General features: G+C 39.5%; 1 protein-coding gene across 1 annotated transcript in view; it reads right to left on the bottom strand.

Annotated features, from left to right (window-relative positions):
* The window catches only part of LOC137180978 (glutamate receptor-interacting protein 2-like), a 41,489-nt gene extending 21,568 nt beyond the window's left edge, over positions 1-19,921 (bottom strand). Inside the window, exons 1-8 of the mRNA XM_067586297.1 lie at positions 19,822-19,921; positions 19,014-19,161; positions 17,982-18,151; positions 11,763-11,918; positions 10,917-11,069; positions 10,626-10,812; positions 3,385-3,530; positions 1,566-1,646 (exon numbers count right to left, since the gene is read on the bottom strand). Of these exons, the coding sequence (XP_067442398.1) occupies positions 1,566-1,646; positions 3,385-3,530; positions 10,626-10,812; positions 10,917-11,069; positions 11,763-11,918; positions 17,982-18,151; positions 19,014-19,161; positions 19,822-19,825 (1,045 nt within the window). The 5' untranslated portion in view covers positions 19,826-19,921. The remainder of the gene's footprint in view (positions 1-1,565; positions 1,647-3,384; positions 3,531-10,625; positions 10,813-10,916; positions 11,070-11,762; positions 11,919-17,981; positions 18,152-19,013; positions 19,162-19,821) is intronic.
* Between the last annotated feature and the right edge of the window lie 291 nt (positions 19,922-20,212).

Genomic DNA, 20,212 nt, shown 5'->3' with positions numbered 1-20,212 from the left:
TTTCCTGTACGGACAAACTGTGCAATTAAAATTCAACTATAAAATCCAGAGTCAGGGCAAGTTGTCAGCACCACTGCTGATAATGCTCGTCAGTTTGAGGAGTAGTCAAGCTGTTGATAGACAGGGTCAAATCATTTATATGAAATTGTCAGGGGTGAGGTTCACCTCTGAAATTATATCTTTATTTGGCTTTCAATTAAGTGTAATTTAACCTAATTTAACTTAAACGGTTCCTGGGCAACGTTCAGTTTCACAGATTTCACACATTTACGCTGGTTAACACTTCAACCACAGTCTGGTAATACTCAGTCACTGAGAGGGTTGCTTCACTGCAATTTGCCTGATGTTTTAGCAGTACTGAACTCATTATCTCAGCAATTCTCTGGTCATAAAAGCACTTCTCAATCTTTGTAATACCTACTTATGTATTTTTATGTCTTTACTCAAAACATTTTAAAATATACCAGGTTCAATAGTCTATGTGTCACTGAGCTCCTGCTACTTAAAATAATGCAGTATATACCGGTACACTAAAGTAAACAAAATGTCCAGACTAACAATGATTAAACATTGAATGTAGGTCATTACCACTGACCTACATTCAATGTTTAATTATCATTAGACATAAAGTCTTTGACTTAAATAACATAAAGGCTTTTGTCTTACAGAACAATAGCAAAACAACATACCGGATCCTCTGTATTTAAGATACATTGATTCTTCTTTACTTCCCAAAGTGTGTACATGACATTTTGGTATTTACTTGCTCCAAATAAAGTGATACATGTTACAAAAAGATATATGTGCACCATTGTTTATACACTGTAAGGCCAAAATTATGTGGACAGCCAACTTAGGTAATGTGGACACCTGAACACTACACAGAAATATGACTGTGTAACATCTCACTCCAAAACCATGGGCATTAATCTACTGCTTTAACAGCCCCAACTCTTCTGGTTTCAGTTGTTGATGTTGATAAAGCCTGGCTTGCAATCAGCGTTCCAGTTCACCCCAAATAGGACTGAAGTCGGGGCACTCTGCAGGCCAGTCAGGCTCTCCCACACTAAACCTGAAAACCATTTCTTTATGGACCTGGTTTTGCTCCAGGGTGAACTGTCACGTTGAAGAAGGAAAGGGCCATCCCCAAACCGTTGCCACAAAGTTAAAGCACACTGTTATCACTATTAGTAAAACATAACTGTATACTGTGTTGCATTAACATTTCAAAAGATCACAAATGTATGTGTACGGGGTTGTCCACATGCTTTTGGCCATATAATATAAGGCCAGTGGCTTGAGATTCATGTCAACAGAATGAAAAGCAGACCTGGTGTGGCCTGGTACTGTATCTATACCGTGTTATAAACAGTTTTGACAGTTAAAGCTGAGCTTTCTTGCAGGGTACAGTCACTCTGAAAAATACATGTGAGTGCTTGTGTGTGTGTTTTTTTTTTAAGAAGCACAGGGTGGTCTCATGACATTTAAACAATTTTGCTAGCAGCCTTTTAAAACAAAAAATACATCATATGAACAGTGTTTGGTGTGTGTGTGTGTGTTCCTACCACTAATGGTGAGCCCCAGCTCCACTCCTCTTTTCTTCGGCAGTTTGACATGGAAAGTACCACTACTAGGCACCACTGACTCTGTAGTACAAACACAGAGACACACACAGGCGAGAAGCATTCATATATAAAGCAACAAAAAAATGATTTCATCACGCTTAACATTTGTAATTACAAGGCATTTAGCTATTACGCTTAACTCCTCTGAATTGCTCTTCTCCGGGGCAAGCAGCGACTTCGAATCCTCACTGTTTGCCTGCATGAGTCATAATACAAATTCCAACAGTAATATAAGTCCACATCCAGGCATAAATATGACGAGTGCGAGTTGTGAGAAGTGTTTGGATCAGCTCCTCACTTCAATGTCCCTCAAACTCACAGAGACGGTCTTCTTATTTACTGACACTGCAAACATGATGATAAGCAGGTTACCACAACTTCATAAAAATCAAATACTGTGCTTGGAGATTGTCTGCATCCATTTTTGGGTTAATGGTATGAAATCATTCTGTTTTTCTTTCTGTTTAGATGCAAATTTTATTTATTTATATATTTGCTGGCCATGTTAACTCATTAAATGATGCAACATTATGAAAGGCAAGACCAAAGCAGTGGAAAAACATAATTGTAACTGCAGAGAGCTACACAGCTCAAATCAAGTCAGTCTCTCATCGTGTGATCATGTGTTAAAAATTAAATGTCAAACATTTGCACAAAGATATAGAAAAACTATAGAACTATAGAAAAATATTCTAGTTTGCAAATGCATCAAGCCCATATTTCATCATTTTAATCAGACTTTGACCCAGTTGATGTTGTCTTTGTCTGATTTTATAGAAGTTCATTTGGGTTAATCACTGTTTCAGTAAACAGTTTCAAAGTTCTCAGTAATCCTCTTTAGCAGTTCACCACACTGATTTTTGGAACGGTGTACGAGAAGAGATATTACCATCACTTATTGATGTAAAAATTGTGTAATTTAAAGGATGGAAGGATTGTTTTTGTTTTGATATTGTCTGCTGTGAAAGACTGTGAAACTGTTTTGTGTAAAAAAAAGCTTGTTATTCAAAAATGTATTGAAAGATATTTTGTTTATTACATAGTTGGGTGAAAAGTTGTTTTCTTTAAATCATGGTTATAAATCAGCTTCCAGAACAACAAAGCAAAAATCAGCTGGTTTTGTGATTGTAAAAAATGCAAGTAATATTAACTTAGCAACCTGCATCACCATACTGAAGTTAAGCATCAGCTACTACAGCTACTGCTACAAACACAGAGTAAGCTAGTTGAGCTAATTGCAAGCTAGTTAACTCCATATGTAACTCTGCGATAAAGATCGTCTTTCAAAAGCTTGGATTGATTAAACCTTTATCTGTGCCACTTTTCGTCTACACTGAAATCAGAACTACTGGTAAGTGATTTGCTGCCTTGAACTCAAGAGAGTAGTATGTGGTTTTTACTTTTTCATTGGGTTAAATGCATGTCGATGGGGCCATGCCCTGCAGTGAAGAGCTGTAATTATTCTGTCCACCCCTGCCTGCACTGACACTGAGGCTCTCAGCAGCTGGGTCTGACCAGTTCATCCTGTCTGTGCCAATGAATCTATTTGTGCATTCTCCATAAAACTGCTAAATACTGGATAAAAAGGAATATATAGTGCATACAGTTACTACTCACCTTTATTATACTTAATTATATTAAGTCTCTAACACAATACAAAATGTCCCATAGATGACATATTAGTTATGATGAAGTTACATCCGTACAAAATCATGCTTATGATATGCTTATGACAGAAGCAGGTAAAAATTTCACAAACCTGCTACATCGAATTCTATTTCCAGTGTGACCTTATTGGTCAGTGCCGCGTCTCGGAGAAGCTGATTGGCCTCCTCCAGTGTTCCGTCTTCTGTTGGGATTCCATTGATTGACAGGAGGCGGTCTCCAACCTGCAGCAGGCCACACCTACAGCAAGAGTTACCACAGTGATGTCAGAGACACCTAGAAGCTGCTTGGCATCCTCTTCATCATGTTCTTCATGTATATATCATAAATCTATTTTAATTGTCTTATTATGTTCAGTGATGTTTTCTGTAATTTGTGTTCTGTTCTGTACGCACAATATCTATTGTACATCTGTCCATCCTTGCTCTTCCTGAAGTTTCCTCCATTTTCTCCCCCTTTAAAGGGTTTTTTTTGGGGAGTTTTTCCTTATTCAAATTGGGATGTTGTATTGCTGTACCGACTGTAAAGCCCCTTGAGGCAAATTTGTGATTTATGATGTTGGGCTACACAAATAAACTTGACTTGACTTAAATATACATACTTTTCTGGCTGGACTGCCATCGCTTTGCTTTTTTACTAGTTCTTAGGTACCTTTTGAGGGTTTTAATATGAAGATGATTTCCCTGAAGAGCTCTATTTTACTGCATTGATACATTTGTTTGGCCAGTTGGGGCCAGAGGGGTTCTATAACAAGCTAACATATTGTCTGACATATTACCACCATGGTGACCATGTTAGCAAACCTTTGTGCATCAAACAGAAACAGGGCAACATTAGCATTCGTTTGAAGTCATGACTGTGTCCACCTGATGAATATAAGTCCATTATTCACTCTCCCTTTTGCTCTAATTAGGTCTCCATCCACCCCTGAGAAAAAAATATCAGGTTCTTTAGGTATGAGATGTCCCTGTTTCTTCACCAGGTAATTCTGTCTGTCTCTTGTGGGCTTATCAGAGCTTTTTCGCTGACAACAGCTGCTTGCTGCTTGTCAGATAATGAAATGAGCCCTGAAACCAAAACAATTAGCTATAAGAAGTTAAAAAGATGATAGAGCTTCAGGGTGATAATTGTATCTGTGTGTAAATTAGTTTTGTAATAAGTTTTAACAAAACTGTCAGGTAGCAGGTGCCAGGTTTATCGAGGAACCCTCTGAGGTTCGGCTGTTGTTTCAGTCTGAAAGACCCATATTTAAAGTAAAGTGAGACGGGGGTTTCCAAAGTCATCCAGACATAAGCTCCTACCATAAGCTTTGTTCTTGAGTGTGTACATGTACACTCGGTATCATTTTTTACACACTCTGCATTCTATCACCTGAAGTAAAACATGTTCATTTAGCTATTTTTTATGCTTATTTAGAAATGATTACCTCCTGGGGTCAAGGGGGAAAGAAAACCCATATAGGCATACAATACCCCCAACCTGTGATATGTTTTCCCTTTAATTCATTTTACATACAGAGATGACACCAGGGAGAGATTCACAGTCCCTGCTGTACTGTATATCACAACATTATTAGCCACTTTAGCTTTCAGTGCTGCTGTTAAACATCCCTGCTTCCAAAACATCCACCATTTAGAAATCCCCAAACCTGGCTCCTCACCACATAAATCAGGGGTGGAATGAAAGTGAAGTACATTAGCTCTGACTATTAAAGTCGTGGATCATGTAAAGATCACAGTATAAAGAGTAGGCTATGTATGTTAGCAAACTGAGATATTTGCCTGTGAATTCTGACTATTTTAAGCCCCTCATAGATAATGTGGACATATTTTTGCCTTTCAAGTTAATATACTGAGCACTCAAACCCACACTCTTTCATCTGCTTACTAACCTGTGAAACCAAGTGGAGTTTAGACACACATTTAAGAGTAACTTAATATCTTTTTAATTATTTCCTATTAACAATATGCTAGCTAACAGAGTGAAGTCCTCCAATAAACACAAAGAGTATCTTCCTTTGGTTCTTTAATAAGATTCTGAACTATAAAAGTGCAACAAAAGCACAAATTGCTAAAAGAAATCAGAAACAAACCAACACACAATAACTTTTAGAGAAAGAGAAAATGTAGAGTCATGAGGCAAGCAATGCCAGTTACTAGCCAACAGCAATGCTAGCTACCTCAAATTAAAACTAAATTTGCAGCAACTATATTCTGCTTACAGCATCTAAATAAATACTCATATTTAGAGTAGAAATACTCATAAACTGTGTCCAAAACAACAAAAATACAAGAAAATTGCAAGTGAAGAAACAGTCACTCCATTCTCTTACACAAGCCTCATTTACACTGTGTTTAACTCCCTGCACTAGTACTACCACTGCTGCAGATTGACCAGGAGGGGGCAGTGTAGTACACAAAATTCTATCAAATATAAAACACTATTTTATATGCACTCAAACAGATAATAGAACCCACAGCAAGCCTGTAACCAGAAACAATATTACTAAAAGCAAGCTATTTCCATAACATTATGAATACTACAACAATAATGAATAAATCAAAATGTATTTGTTTTGGTTTACAAAGAACATGTCCAGATTGTTTATGGTTCTGGGTCATTACAATGTTTCTCAGCATGTGTTCAAATAGTTTTTCCTGATAATGCAAATTCCTAATTCTGCTTTTACATTTACATGTGTTCATTTGGCAGACGTTTTGGTCCAAAACGACATTAGTCATTCGCTTATAGGAAACTACTATTTAAGTTTTGCTTGCTAATGGGCAAGTAGCACAGCAGTAGTGTTACTGTAGGTTTAGGTCCTTTTCACATCATCAGCAGCACTCACTTGGTGTCAGCATGAGCCATTGCTTTGTGTTTTGTTTGTTTTGGGCATTGTGTACCCTTGTGCCATGCCACTGCACTCAAAGTTTATTTTATTTAAACTATTTAATCAGGTAGTCTCATTAAGACTGAGAGACCTGAGGACAAGAAACATAATCAGGCAACCACACAACAAGCATACAAAACCAACATAAATAAGGCCAAACAAACAACTAAGAATTAATAAAAAAAACAATTACATGACATGAAATTTCCCATTAGTGATAAAGCATATTGCTCTGTGATGGGTTCAGCTGCTGAAGTAATGATAAGACAGCATGAAAGTACAGAATATCCACATCATCAAGTGCAGACATCAGGGTTGACTGCTCAATACATTTTACAGTTTAAAAAAGATTAATGAATTCTTTACAGGACACCTATTTACTTTTTTAATTTTTGAGTCAAATGTTGATCACTGTTGCAGTGAGCATAGTTAATACCATTGATCATGTGTAGAGAACCTTACAGGTCAAGCTAGTGGACTTATCTGACCTTTGAATCAATTAAAAGCTAATGAAATGTTTGAAAAAGGCAGTTAGGTGATGGGTTTGACTTTTGTCATTTATCACAGAGATGAGTGAGATAGAAATTGGAAAGTGGGGGGAGGAGGTTAAAGCCCATAATTTATTTACCTGGTTATGGACCTACACAACAGCAAGGTCAATGTATTCAGTGCTATAATGAAAGCAATGACAATGTGATTCTAACAGCAGTCTGCCTTACAAAGACTGTAATTTTCTTTTGTATAGTTATAAGGGTGAAAAGTCAGGACTGTGGTTTAGAATTTGTGCACTGAACTAAAATAAGAGTCATGTCACTAAATACTACTAAATGATTAGTAGTTATCTCCCTCCACACCAAGGAGACTACAGACAGGAGAAAATGAATATGTGATTCGTCTCACTTTAACTCGGCCTCACCCTCATGCAGTTATTGCCCTCTGGGTGCGAGACATTGAGGATTTTCTCTCTCAAGACACACACACACACACACACAGAGTTGATTTATCATCCATTAAGCCATGAGTGGATAACCTGTATTAATATACAGTCAGGCATCTTCATTATGGTCTTTGAGAATTAAATGGCCTGCCAACACTCTTGTCCCTGTCTTACTGCCCCCTCTATTTCTCATTTTTTTTGTTGCAGAATTACTCATTAATGTGTCTCTTCACTTCTTTCCTGAGTTTTCTTTTTTCCGTTCTCTCTCTTTGCTGTAAAAGTGGAACGAAATGATGGCACTTCAAAATGTTTCCTGGCAGTTATCGGTATCCACAGCAACTACCGGTTGTTTAAAATGTGAATCATCTGAAGTATCTCAATGCAATGGTAACAGTAACACACTATGTCACTTTTCATTTTGGAGCATGAAAATTGAAGTTGGGCCAAATGATATCAGCAACAACCACAGTACACTGTTGCTTAAAATGTTTATATTTTGCATTTTTTACTGAGATGTCATAGACTAACCGGATGACCCGGATTTATTTTATAATGTAATAAGTGTAGTTGTCATCAACTCAAGTAGCTACTTCACCTGGTTCACTGTCCTCTGCAGCACACACACACAAGGAGCCCTCGCTGAAACACATGAGAGCAGTTGGAGAAGAGAGGATATAGCACGCCCATAAATGACAGCAAAATGCAGCAGAGACTGTTTATTTATGTTATTTACCTAATTTGTGTGCACTCATTTCATTTCAGCTCAGCGTGAGAGTCTCTACTGCGTTTTGCTGTCATTTATGGCCAGCCTACTTTGTCTCCTCTCCTCTGCTCTGAAGAGCACCGGGAGGCAGGGTTCAGCCCTCCGTGTGTGTGCTGCACACGCAGCGCAGCACAGGAGAGACAGTTACTGTATGTGCAATAAAAGCTTTGCTGGTAAAAAGCCAGTAAGAGTAAGCTTTTAAAAAACAAGCCACTTCTCACACAAGCAAATGAAGAGCGAGTCTGTTGCATCAGCCCTGCTGATTTGAATGCATGGCGGGAAAGTCGCCGCAGCCACTCGGTTCGTAATAATCATACTTTGATGATATTGCAAATTCAAGGGCTTTCATCAGTGGGTCATGGGCTCAATCACCATTGTGTTACCTCTTTTGGCGATAGATTGTGACTTAACAGACATTAATTTAAATAAAAATCTTCAAAGATCTTTGAGATTGCCACTTTAATTAAATTTAAAGTCCCCTTCCACTCAAAAATCTGTTTTTCTTCCTGTTGCTTTAGTTGGATGCTTGAGCCTCACTGTGCAGAATGATGTATGTGCAGAGTTTGACACTAAGGGCTGTTTTTACCTTCACCTGCTAAAAGTAGAAAGTTTATCTGTGCTCACCAGAAATCTGAATTTAAGGCATGTACCTACAAACATGATTAGTGACATCACAACTAGTTTGGAGCTAGCCGCAGTCCAGGATGCAACTTAGACAAGTGTGATGTGGAAACTTTGAAGCCTCCAGAGCAGCATACATTGAGAATGGACTTTTCAGTAAAGTAGGAGCAATCTTGTGTCCAGTAGTTGAGGGAAAATGATTTTTACAAATATTTAACAAGATAACTGAATGTTTTGTGGGAACATCGTATCAGACATAAATGATTATATATCATTCATACATCTTTAAATATCTTAAACCATATCTGGAGGGGATCTGTGTTTTTTGAGTAGTGCTGCAATATACATAATTATACTAAACATTTATTGAAACAAAGACAGAAAAACTTCCAGAAGCACTAATGCAGGATAATTACAAGTTAGAACCTCAAAGGAGGACATTCTCACTGGTCACTGCTGCACAAAACTTATGGTTTTAACAACTGTTAGTCGTGGTTAAATGTATTTCAGGGTGATGTGAAAGGGGTTTATTTGGATTCACCCTGTCAAGCAGGCAGGAAGGTACTTATCGATTCCTCCAGCGTGGGCGAGGGAAGGCTAGGTAATTAGTGTTGTTAGTGTGGGCGCCAGTGGAGACGGAAGTGTGGCCTCGGGGTGCGGAAACACACCCAGCACTTAGAGAAGCTGTTAATACGACGGCAACATCAATCAGTACACACATACACACACGTAAATGCAGACACAATTTAGGATTCATAATAGGGATGTGCAGAGAGCCCAGTATTTGTATCTGTATCTGTATTAGTTTAGGCAGCAAAATTATTTGTATTTGTATTCAAATAAAAAGTGGGAATAGGTGTAACAATCCTGTTTTTGTTTTTATTACAGCAATAAACACATATAATCATAAACATCATTGAAAAGAAAATCATTTTAAAACTAACATTCAGTTCCTAATCCACACTCAAACCAATAAACTAAACTCTAAACTAATAAATACCTATGTGAACATTGCATAGGCTACCATTTAACATTACTGCACACACACACTAATATCTGTATGAAATGAATATTCATAAAAAACCCCTATTTGTGCTTTGCCAAATACCGTGTTCAGATTCAGCTCACCCTTAATTCCTACAGAGAGACTTAAATTAAGTTGTGAATATATATCCATGAATTAAAGTGCAGCTAAGGACACAAACACACACTTGCATGCTGACATTTGGAAAAACCCAACCTACACTCATGTACATGCTTAAATATGTTCATACACCCAGCCAAGCAGAGCTGTTAAACAACATCAGTCTTACACACACACACATTAAACATTCAAACACACACAGGGAAGCTAAGTCAAGCTGCTAATGCAACAATACACACACACACACACACACACACACGCACACACACACACACAGAGCCATTTGTATAGCTGTACTACAAAAGCATGCTAAATCACAGAAATGCAAAAAGACTGTAACTCTTTCAAATAACACACACACTTCTCTACACTTGTGAGGACATTAATTGGCTACTTCATAGATAATAACTAAGTACTAAGCGCTTATAACTAAGTAGAACAATCTGTGATATTTGTAATATTAGTAAACTCAACTCAAGACATTTTTTCAGGCTTTCAGTGTTAGTCTTTCCATTTCATAAGTCTTTATACTTTCACACTGTAGAATATGTCTGGCTTATTACTAACTTTGCAGCATAAACGTCAACATGCAAATATAAGATAAGCCTGATAAAATAAAATATGATGCTTAATACTTAAACTACCCAATAGTATTATAAAAAACATTAAAAAAAACATTGAAGACTGTATAAGATGGTGTGTCATGAATATTTTAAACTTTCAATCATAAACATTCTCAATTATAAGAACTTTCACTTTTCATATATAGGTATTTTATTGCCTATACTTTTTGACTATTTTGTGAGGCAGTGCCAGAGTAAAACACTAAATAAAAACACAAGCCTTGTATACTCATATGTATCTTAATCATTTGATACATATCATTTGATACTGCACTTTTGATGATGAGCACTTTATTCACGTTACCATCTGCAAACATGTCTCTGTGTGTGTGAGTGCATGTAGATGTGTGTGCTCACCTCTCTGCGGAGCTGTCGGGCTCTATGAATCGGATGAGCGGGGGTGCGGATAATGTTTCGGTGGCAAATATTCCTCCTTGCAGCTGCACACCGAAGCCATTAAGCGGGTCACCTGTTAGGACGACCTCACTGGTCTCTACATGAACCACCTGACCACCAGGACCCACCGAACTGGATGCAAGGGACACTGAACACACACATACAGATACACGCAGAGATTGATTTTTAATCATTAATTTCCCTTTAGGACAATTATATCATTGCGCAGAAAGACAGGCATACGGAGCTTACAGGAACTTTTGTGTTCTTTCTTTCTCTGTCGTCGTTTGAGCAGCGAGTTCCTTGGACTCATGGGAACTGTAGGCCTGGGCAGGGTGCTGGAGCTCTGGCTGCTCGGGCCTGACGTGGTTGTAGATCCGGGAGAGAAACTGGCCGACACCAGGGCTGCATAGTGGAGAGAAAAATAAAAAATAAAAGATGCAATATTACTGCCATTCTTGGGAAGAAAGGGAGGGAATTAAATATTCAAGTAAAACAGATTTAGAGATGAAGGAAAGAAAGAGACATAAATCTGTGAGTGGATGATGAAAAGAATGAGTAAAGAGGGGGAAGTATAAAAAAAAACAGAAATCAAGACATGAAGAGCATAAGATGAAAACAAAGAAAGACAGAAAAAATGTCAGCGAAGCCATATAACATGTATTTCTTCATGGCCCATTATCTCAACATCATTATCTAATCTCTAAACCATTTAGCATGATTTGTTAAGTGGTTTTGGAAGAAATTTGCCTCTAAACCAGACATTAACAAACATAGAAGGATGGTTTGTCACCTCGTCCATCTGTATATTGGCACACAAGTTTAATGGTGTTACAAAAATCCATTCAAAGATGATTTGACTTCTGATGAAAAAAGTCACACTCAATTTGAAACAGCCTGCTTTGACACATAACTGAACCTTCAGCAAAGTTTTGTTTCAGACTGAATAAAAATAAGGAATTAATAGCAGTGATTAAAATCAAATGACAAGAGGAAGTAATGAATGAATGAATGAGGACATCGTCAGCGGTCTCAGTCTCAGCCAGATCACAGACAGACAGCTTTGTGTTCTCACAGTGTATGTGTTTGAGCTCTTACACTTGCAGTAGTCGAGGCTGTTGATTGTGTTGTTGTTGGAGGCGGTCCACGACTTGTTGAGGGTGGAGCTTGTGTTGCAGAGGGTGGAGTTGGGAGGGTGACAATAGTTCACACAAGGGTCCCAGGAGTGGGGGTGGTCCGATTTCTGAACCTTCACTGGAACACACACATACAAACATACGATTTTGTTACTTGTGAGGACACTGCATCAACGTCCTTCCCTCCATGTTTACCTTAATACTTAACATGTCTAACAACCATAACCTTCAAGGTTTTTTTTGTAAATAGCTAAAGTTATTGTCTTAATCCTTGAGCTCTACCATGCTGAATGTATTTCCCCCCTCATAAAACATTTGCAGAGTTGATTTTAAAAATATTTTTAATCCTGCATTGTTTAGATCCATTTAGCATGCGGTATTCTTCTTCCTTGCCTTTGATGGCGCATTGCTTTGTGTGGTAAAAACTGACTCCATGACTGCCTTTTGATGTCTAAAGTTAGACGGCTCACTCTGTTGTCATGTGTTAAAGTAGTGTCAGTTTTTACCTTCCCTTACTCTTAAGTTCTGTCCTGATTGATAAGCGTTGGTCTAGTCAGTGTGTAACTTTGCGGCAGCTGTCAGTTGGTTTTGGTTGTGAGCCTCATTGAAGATTGACAGTAGTGGCAGACCGGTCCAGATTGATGGTACTTGGTTATAACATCAGTAAAAATCTGACAGACGTCTACAGTATTAAATTACACACCATTGTGCGTATGATATGTTACCACGGCTGATGATAATAATTGGTGTACAAAGAAAGGCAGTGATCACACTGGATTTAAGGGACCTTTTGCTAATTAATTCCAATGCGTTAAGAGCGTTATGTCTATGATGTCTCCTGTTTCATCCACTTGGAACACCTCATATCTACAGTATGATGGAGCTCAATCCTGTAAGACATTTGTTCATACATCTCTTTGGTCTTAAATGCCTTAAAGTGTGCTGTAAGATAGTGATAATGCTTTGGTGTGGTAGAACTTCCTCTTTATTAGGATACCTTGGGAGTGTTTTAAGGCCATTTATAGCACAGGCAAAAAGAAAAGCTGTATTCAAACTGTTGTACTGTTGTAGTTTAACCCACAATTAGGTCCATTTCACCACTGAGTTCACTGGTAATGTGGCATGAAGCTCAATTGCTTACCTGCAGTTTAGTATAACTTTAGTGTGGTTAAAACCATTGACCAGAACTACAATATTCTATATAGATATAACAGACACCTGCCAGCCAATCAGATGCAAGTATTTTTAAGACATACCAATTATATAGAAGTATGTAATTCATTAGTATATCATATGGAATTATCTCATTGAAAGGTTGGTGGACTGTACCACCTGTTCAAAAATCACAATCCTTCAGAATTTGGGGAAAACCTCTTCTGGGGAAACTCCCACTGAGAGCATCAGCATACAATCAAGGCTAAAGTGTGACAAGCTACACAGCTTCATGTGTAATTCCTCACTACACACACTCATCTCAACTCTCAATATGATCCTAAGCTGCCCCGTGCTGCCACATCTATCTGCAGAGCTTTTGTTTCCTCAACACGCAAGTCGTCTTATCTAAACTCTTCAGTTAGCGGGAGGTCTGAGGAGCAGCAAGTGTATGGGTGGCCCCAGGGTGAGGTCTGAGAAATGTGGAAACATTTTCTAAGCTTCCCCGAGTAAAAATAAAGTCGTTACGTTCAGCGCGCCACACTGGAGAGACAAATCTGCTGACAGGAAATGGCTGCAGTCACAGAGAGGAGAGGAGGAGAGGAGGAGGAGGAGAGCGTACAGGATGGATTCACACAAAGAACACACCTCACATACACACCTTAAGAGAAGACAAATAAATACATGTGAAGCGTGTGTACACACATGTCCAGACTCACCAACATTAACCTGTGCACACCCTGAAACACAATCACTGTCACACACACACACACAACTGCAAAACTTTTAAACAGAGTGCCTATTAATAAAGCAGAGACAGGCTGGCCGCAAGGTCTGCTGCAAGGCCATCAGTATCCTAATGAGCTGTGTTCACTTCCGCACACACACACACACACACACACACACACACACACACACACACAAAAGAGGTCCCACACAATCGTGATTAAAAGAAGGAAAGAATGAATTTTGCTCTGCAGAGACAAATGAAGGAGATATGAAATGAGATGGCAACCTTTCAAGTGTGCGTGTGGATGTATAGCTTTTGGTTCTTTCTTACCATGAACTTTATTGTTTTTTGTCGCTTCTACATAAAATAAAACAGAATGACATAGAAGAGAGGGACAAGATGAAATGAGATGAGAACAGCATGAGGGAGGAGATGTACGGAGTTGAAAAGAGAGACGGATGAAATGGAGAGAGGAAGAAAAATGAAAGGAGTAGAGGACAGGACTAGGAGATTAAGACAAGAGGAGGAGAGGAGAGGGAGGTGGCAGGCTGTAAGCAGCTTCTGACAGCAGTATGAGAGATGTAATGACTTTAATTAAATACCATCCACACTTTACACTCCCTGTCACTCAGTTCACATTCATCTGCCACTTCTCTTTTCACCTTCCTGCCCTTTTACATCCTGAGTCTAAACACACAATTTTAGAAAACTGATTTGTACTCTCAGTCCATCAGCCTCTTTTTAAATATTGACTCTCTCATCCTCCGTGGATGTGTGATGCGTGTGATTGAGAAAAAGAGAGAATTCGCCGGAATAATCAAGTATATATAAGACTGAAAATAAACCAATGCTGGTAGCTTCAACACAGGTTCTACATGCATGTGTATAAACATGTAATTTTATACAAGCTGCGTACAAGAATGTGTTTCCATATGTCACTGTATGTGTGTGATGAGTGTGTACACTTGTCATATTTAAACTCCTCAGCTGTGAGCATTAACCTGGGATAATAAAGCAGCCGTTGGAATCAACGTTTCCCCTGTAAATCCACTGGCACTAATTCTTCTGCAGATTTAAAGCCGTCGCTTGGCTAAGGGTGAAGAAACACTCCTTTCTTCTAATTAGGCACAGAGTTGCTGTCGCAGCCAAAATATTCCTCAATCTGCGTTCTATAAGACAGGACAGCGGGTAAAAAGACACTAGGATGAGTGGGTTTTTTTCTTTGATCTCCTAAATGTGCGTGGGGCGACTCAATTGGGACTAAATCCTAATAAAATCTTTGTTGTGTTTTTTGTGTGACATGTATCCAAAATCAGTGCTGAGGAGTGATGACAACATAGAGCTCAAGAGTTGCTTATATTGCTTTATAATCTATACACGGTCTTGGCCATTTGTTCTCCATTATAGCATTTAGTCAGGCTAAGGACTGCAAAGATAGATCCATTTAAAGGTAAGAATGTTCGCTGTCTCTCACTTCAATACACTGAACTCTGGCTAACTCGCAATCAATAGTAAACCCTCTTTTTCAACTGGCTCAACAGACATTAGCTAAAGACAATATGTTTTAGTATTCTGTATGTTCAGTGCAACAGATAACTGGTGTTTCTCTGTGTCACTTTAGACATCAACAGGTTAGACTACATCTATACTAAGCAGATTCAATTTAAAGCAACAGGCATCCATGTTTAGGTCGATGTCCTCTGTGCACACTAAATCCTTCCTCCTCCTTCAGCAACACAAGTGTGTATTACACCTATCATCCAGTTTAGACAAGGGTCCAAATTATCTCATTATATTACATTATATACACACAATTCACTGAAGGGTTGTACACCCTGGACATCATTTTTTAGAAGCTCAGATTTCAGGTGTGTAAAATGTCAGCATACTGTGGATACAATCCTGCAACAGACGGTAAAAGTGGATCTCAGCTCTCAGGAAATGTTGATATTTTTAAAAGTAAACTGAGAAACTACCTCTTTAGCTTGGCTTTATGGACATAATTTATTTTATTTTAATCACATATTTTATTGTATTCATTTTTTCTGTATTCAGATTGTTTTGCTGCTTTGTTTACATTGTTTGTTTACATTTATTCTGTCTTATTATCTTCTTGTCAGTCGGGCAAATTGATTTGCAAAAATCTGTATGAAAGGTGGTTTACCAATAAATTTTGATTGATTGAGTAAAATACCAGATTTTTAAATTTAGCTTGCTGACAAGTTGTCTGATGCTTTCTGAACTGTCCTGCTGAGGCGAAACAGTTTGAAAAGGGCTTCCAGCATTATGACGCAGCTGAATCAGGTGCCTGTCAGAACAAAGACAGCAAACCTGAGAGGAGAAAAGGACTGGAGCACACCGATTGATTTCCAGCCTTTCTGTTTGCACAGTTAAAGACTGAAAATCAATCAGTGTGCTCTGGTTCTTTTTTTCCTCTGGAGAAAGTCCACTTATATGAACCAAAAGTGAGAAAATAGAGAATTGATCAGAAAACATGCAAGACGGAGGCAGTGTCTAACTGTGGCATGATTGCAGGACTGATTCAGGAGGGGTCACAATATCTGCCACAACATCCAGTAGCCCAGCACAGTAATGTTTAAGAAGATATACTGTATTTACATGGTAGTATACAATATTATCAATCACATCTTGGCTGAAATTCATATATTGACATTGTACATACTGTAGCAGCTGAGTTCCCTTACTTGTTGTTAAGTTTATGCAGAAGCTGTATGCTGGAGTAATACTACTTCTGTCCCAAACAATCATGTTTTTCACCTCACATCAGGTTATCAGTAGAACGATCTCAATAAAAACAACATTCCGGTGTCTCTCACACACTTATCAGATGCACAATTTTAGCCTCCGGTGGCTAAAAAGACTAAAACAGATTTTTCCTAAGATAGACCCATGGAGATGTAGCAACAGTGAGATAACAGTTCAACAAGCCCAATCATTCACTGTATTGTAGTCTGTGTATGACTTTGGCGGACTAGTAGGGATCTGGTTAACTAGTTGTGGATAGAAATACAATTTTTGGAAAACAGAATTAAGGATTGTGGTGGCTATAGATCCCTACTGTGAAGAAACATGTTTTGGACACACACATAAATGCAGAGCCTGTATAGCTGTCTGTGACAATCAGACTGACAGCTGAAAGAAACAAACACAACTGACTCCAAAATCACTTTAGTGGCAGAAAAACGTCAAATAAATTCACTTCAGAGCTGTATCATCGTATATCTAACACAACACGATCAAACAGTGTTAACAGCTGTCACGGAGGACAACACAAGGTGCAAAAGGAAAACAACATGTGAATTTGGCCACATAACCAAGCAAACACCATCTGGATGACAACAGTGTGTACATTATAAAATAGTAAGATAAAAAAAATGTGGTCATGAGTGATTGAAGGATAATTAATGTGCATTTTCTTCATGTATGCCATGATATGTGATGTTGTGTTCATGTTTTACTTTGGCAAGTCTTTGTGTACTAGATTTTGCTCATGCTACCTAACCCTAACCCTAACCCTAATCCTGACCCTGATCCTAACCCTAACCCTAACCCTGACCCTGACCCTAACCCTAACCCTGATCCTGACCCGGGCCTAACCCTAACCCTAACCCTGACCCTGACCCTAACCCTGGCCCTAAGCCTAAGCCTAACCCTAACCCTAACCCTAACCCTAATCCTGACCCTAACCCTAACCCTAACCCTGACCCTAACCCTGATCCTGACCCGGGCCTAACCCTAACCCTAACCCTGACCCTGACCCTAACCCTGGCCCTAAGCCTAACCCTAACCCTAACCCTAACCCTAACCCTGATCCTGACCCTGGCCCTAACCCTAACCCTGACCCTGACCCTAACCCTAACCCTAACCCTAACCCTAACCCTAACCCTAACCCTGACCCTAACCCTAATCCTGACCCTAACCCTGGCCCTAACCCTAATCCTGACCCTAACCCTGGCCCTAACCCTAACCTTGACCCTGACCCTAACCCTAACCCTAACCCTGATCCTGACCCTAACCCTGGCCCTAACCCTAACCCTAACCCTAACCCTGATCCTGACCCTAACCCTGGCCCTAAGCCTAACCCTAACCCTAACCCTAACCCTGATCCTGACCCTGGCCCTAACCCTAACCCTAATCCTAACCCTAACCCTAACCCTAACCCTGGCCCTAACCCTAACTCTGGCCCTAACCCTCTGTAATGTCAAATGAAGTGAGATGCTTTCAGGTTCTTCCCTGATATATATATCTAAAAAGAACACACACACATATATATCCCACCAGTGTCGTGTTGTTTCCCAGTTAGCCTTGTTTGGTGGGAGGGGAGTATTTCCAATTTGACCAGTTCTGTTGTGCTCGCTAATAGCTGTGTTGCCTCCAGGACTGTACAGTGTTCTGTTGATGTTCCGTCTATGGACAGTAGGTGATCCCCAGCATGCAACGCTCCACATCTGGTACAACAGAGAGAAAAAAGAAGGCATCTCGTCACAACTGTTTCAGAAATGCTTGGTTTTGTGTTGCTTGAAAAGCGGTATGTAGGCTACACAAGTTAGCACACATCAGCGGGCTGCAGAACCTGTCAGCATGCGTCTCCGCTATTTATACTACGGTTCAGATTTTTAAATGAATTTTGCAACCATGTGGGAATGCATAGTGACAGAATGTAGACCTCCACAGTCAACCTGTTCAGTTGACTGAGGTTATTTCCGAGCTTGTTTCAGCTCTGACACAAAGTTCAAGTGCTTCATGTATATTTTAGAGCCAGACTGCGGCTCGGGGCAATATCCTGTCTCCTGCTGTCTGTGTTAGTTATAGGGCCGGACATAGCCTGTGTGTGTGTATATGTGTGTGTTAAAGAGACAGAGAGAAGATACACTATGCTTAAAAAATACACAACCACTGCATATCTATAGCCCCGATGCATAGATTTGGCCTCAGAAGTGGGAGGGGACAATATGATTTAGGAGATTTTTTTTCTTGAAAAATATGTCTAGGAGTTTGATATTATTTTTCAGCCCCATGTCTGCAGGTCTTCCTCTCAGGATGTGGTCCCATCAAGCTCCAGGTTTAGGGCAGCCTTTATGTAACCTGAAAGGTGAAACCCAGGACAAAAAAACTGTCCATGAAGCACTAACTGCTGCTTTAAACCTTCCAGCTATGACTGTATGGTAATAATTGAAGGTTACTTTCATCCGTAATTTGTCAGGTGTACAATAACAGGGCTCTGTTTTTAGAGAGGGCATCAAAGTCAAACTCCAACTGTGCATACTGTATAAGTAAACACATATTGTTTGTGTGTGTGAGTGTGTGTACCTGTCCACCACGCTGCCAGGTTTAACCCGGTCGATGACAATGACCTGCTTGTTTCGATGACTGGCTGATGTCAGCGTGATACCCAGCGTCGCTCCTGGTGTCTTGGCAATTTCTACCAATAATGGACCGGACGCGTTCGTCACTGTGTCTGATTAGGAAAAATCATTTTTGCTGTGATTTTGCTGTTTACTGTAAGATGATATGCCATGAAATGCCAACAGAGAAAAAGCAGAGTACCTTTCAATTTCTGTATCACCAACATACAAAAGTATCTCAGTTTGAGGCAAAAAATGCCCTTGAAAGTATAAACCACCATATGTGATGACTAGGGATTTCTTTGCAAAGCATTCTGGGTGAGTGAAATTGAGCAGTTTTACCTAGAAAAAAAGGCAGAACTCAGCCTAAGGCAGAAGAAAATGCCAACACATCAAATAAAAACACAACAGGCCAATTTTTAATTCCAGTGGTATTTTAGGAATAGGAAAGGAGAAACTTTTGCCCTAAGCTTTCATTCATGTCTGAGAGTGTGTCTGTGTATGTGTGTCTGACCTATGATACTTTCAGGGACACATTTCAGACTAAAAACCAGTTAATTGGGGACGGCTTGTCCAACTGGGGACAAAAGCTGTGTCCCCCATTGGGAAAAAGGGTCAGTGAAGGTTAGGGTTAGATTAAGTTTAGGGTAAGGATTAGGCAAGGGTTATGGTTATGGTTAGGATGAGGGTAAGTCTCCAAGAAATGAATGTAAGTCTATGTAATGCCCCCAAAAGTGACCTCAGTAAACATGCGTGTTTGTGTGGTCTCTCACCCATAATAGTGACATCGTACTCTATCTGGAACAGGGCTTCTTGGCCGCACTGAGCCAACACGCTGAGGGCATCGCTGTGGTTGGCATTGTGCAGCGGCACGCCGTCCACGCTGAGAAGACGATCACCAGGACGCAGTGTGCCCTCTCTGGAAACACACACACAAAGACAAGGGGTTAGATTCTCTTCCACACATCAAGAGATGAGACAATCATGTTTTGCCAGATTCTAAGGATTGAAATCGCCATCCATGGTTTCCAGATGTTTCTCTCTTGCCTCCTTTCTTTCTTTTGTTTGTTTCTTCTAACTATAAAGCAAGGACTACCTGTCTGTCTGTATGTGTGTCCTTCGCACATCTCTAGAACTGTTCACCTGATCTACTACACACTTGGG

The sequence above is a fragment of the Thunnus thynnus genome, chromosome 4 (genome assembly GCF_963924715.1).
Source record: "Thunnus thynnus chromosome 4, fThuThy2.1, whole genome shotgun sequence".
Classification (NCBI taxonomy): Eukaryota; Metazoa; Chordata; class Actinopteri; order Scombriformes; family Scombridae; genus Thunnus; species Thunnus thynnus.
This window is presented reverse-complemented; position numbering and strand designations above follow the sequence as displayed.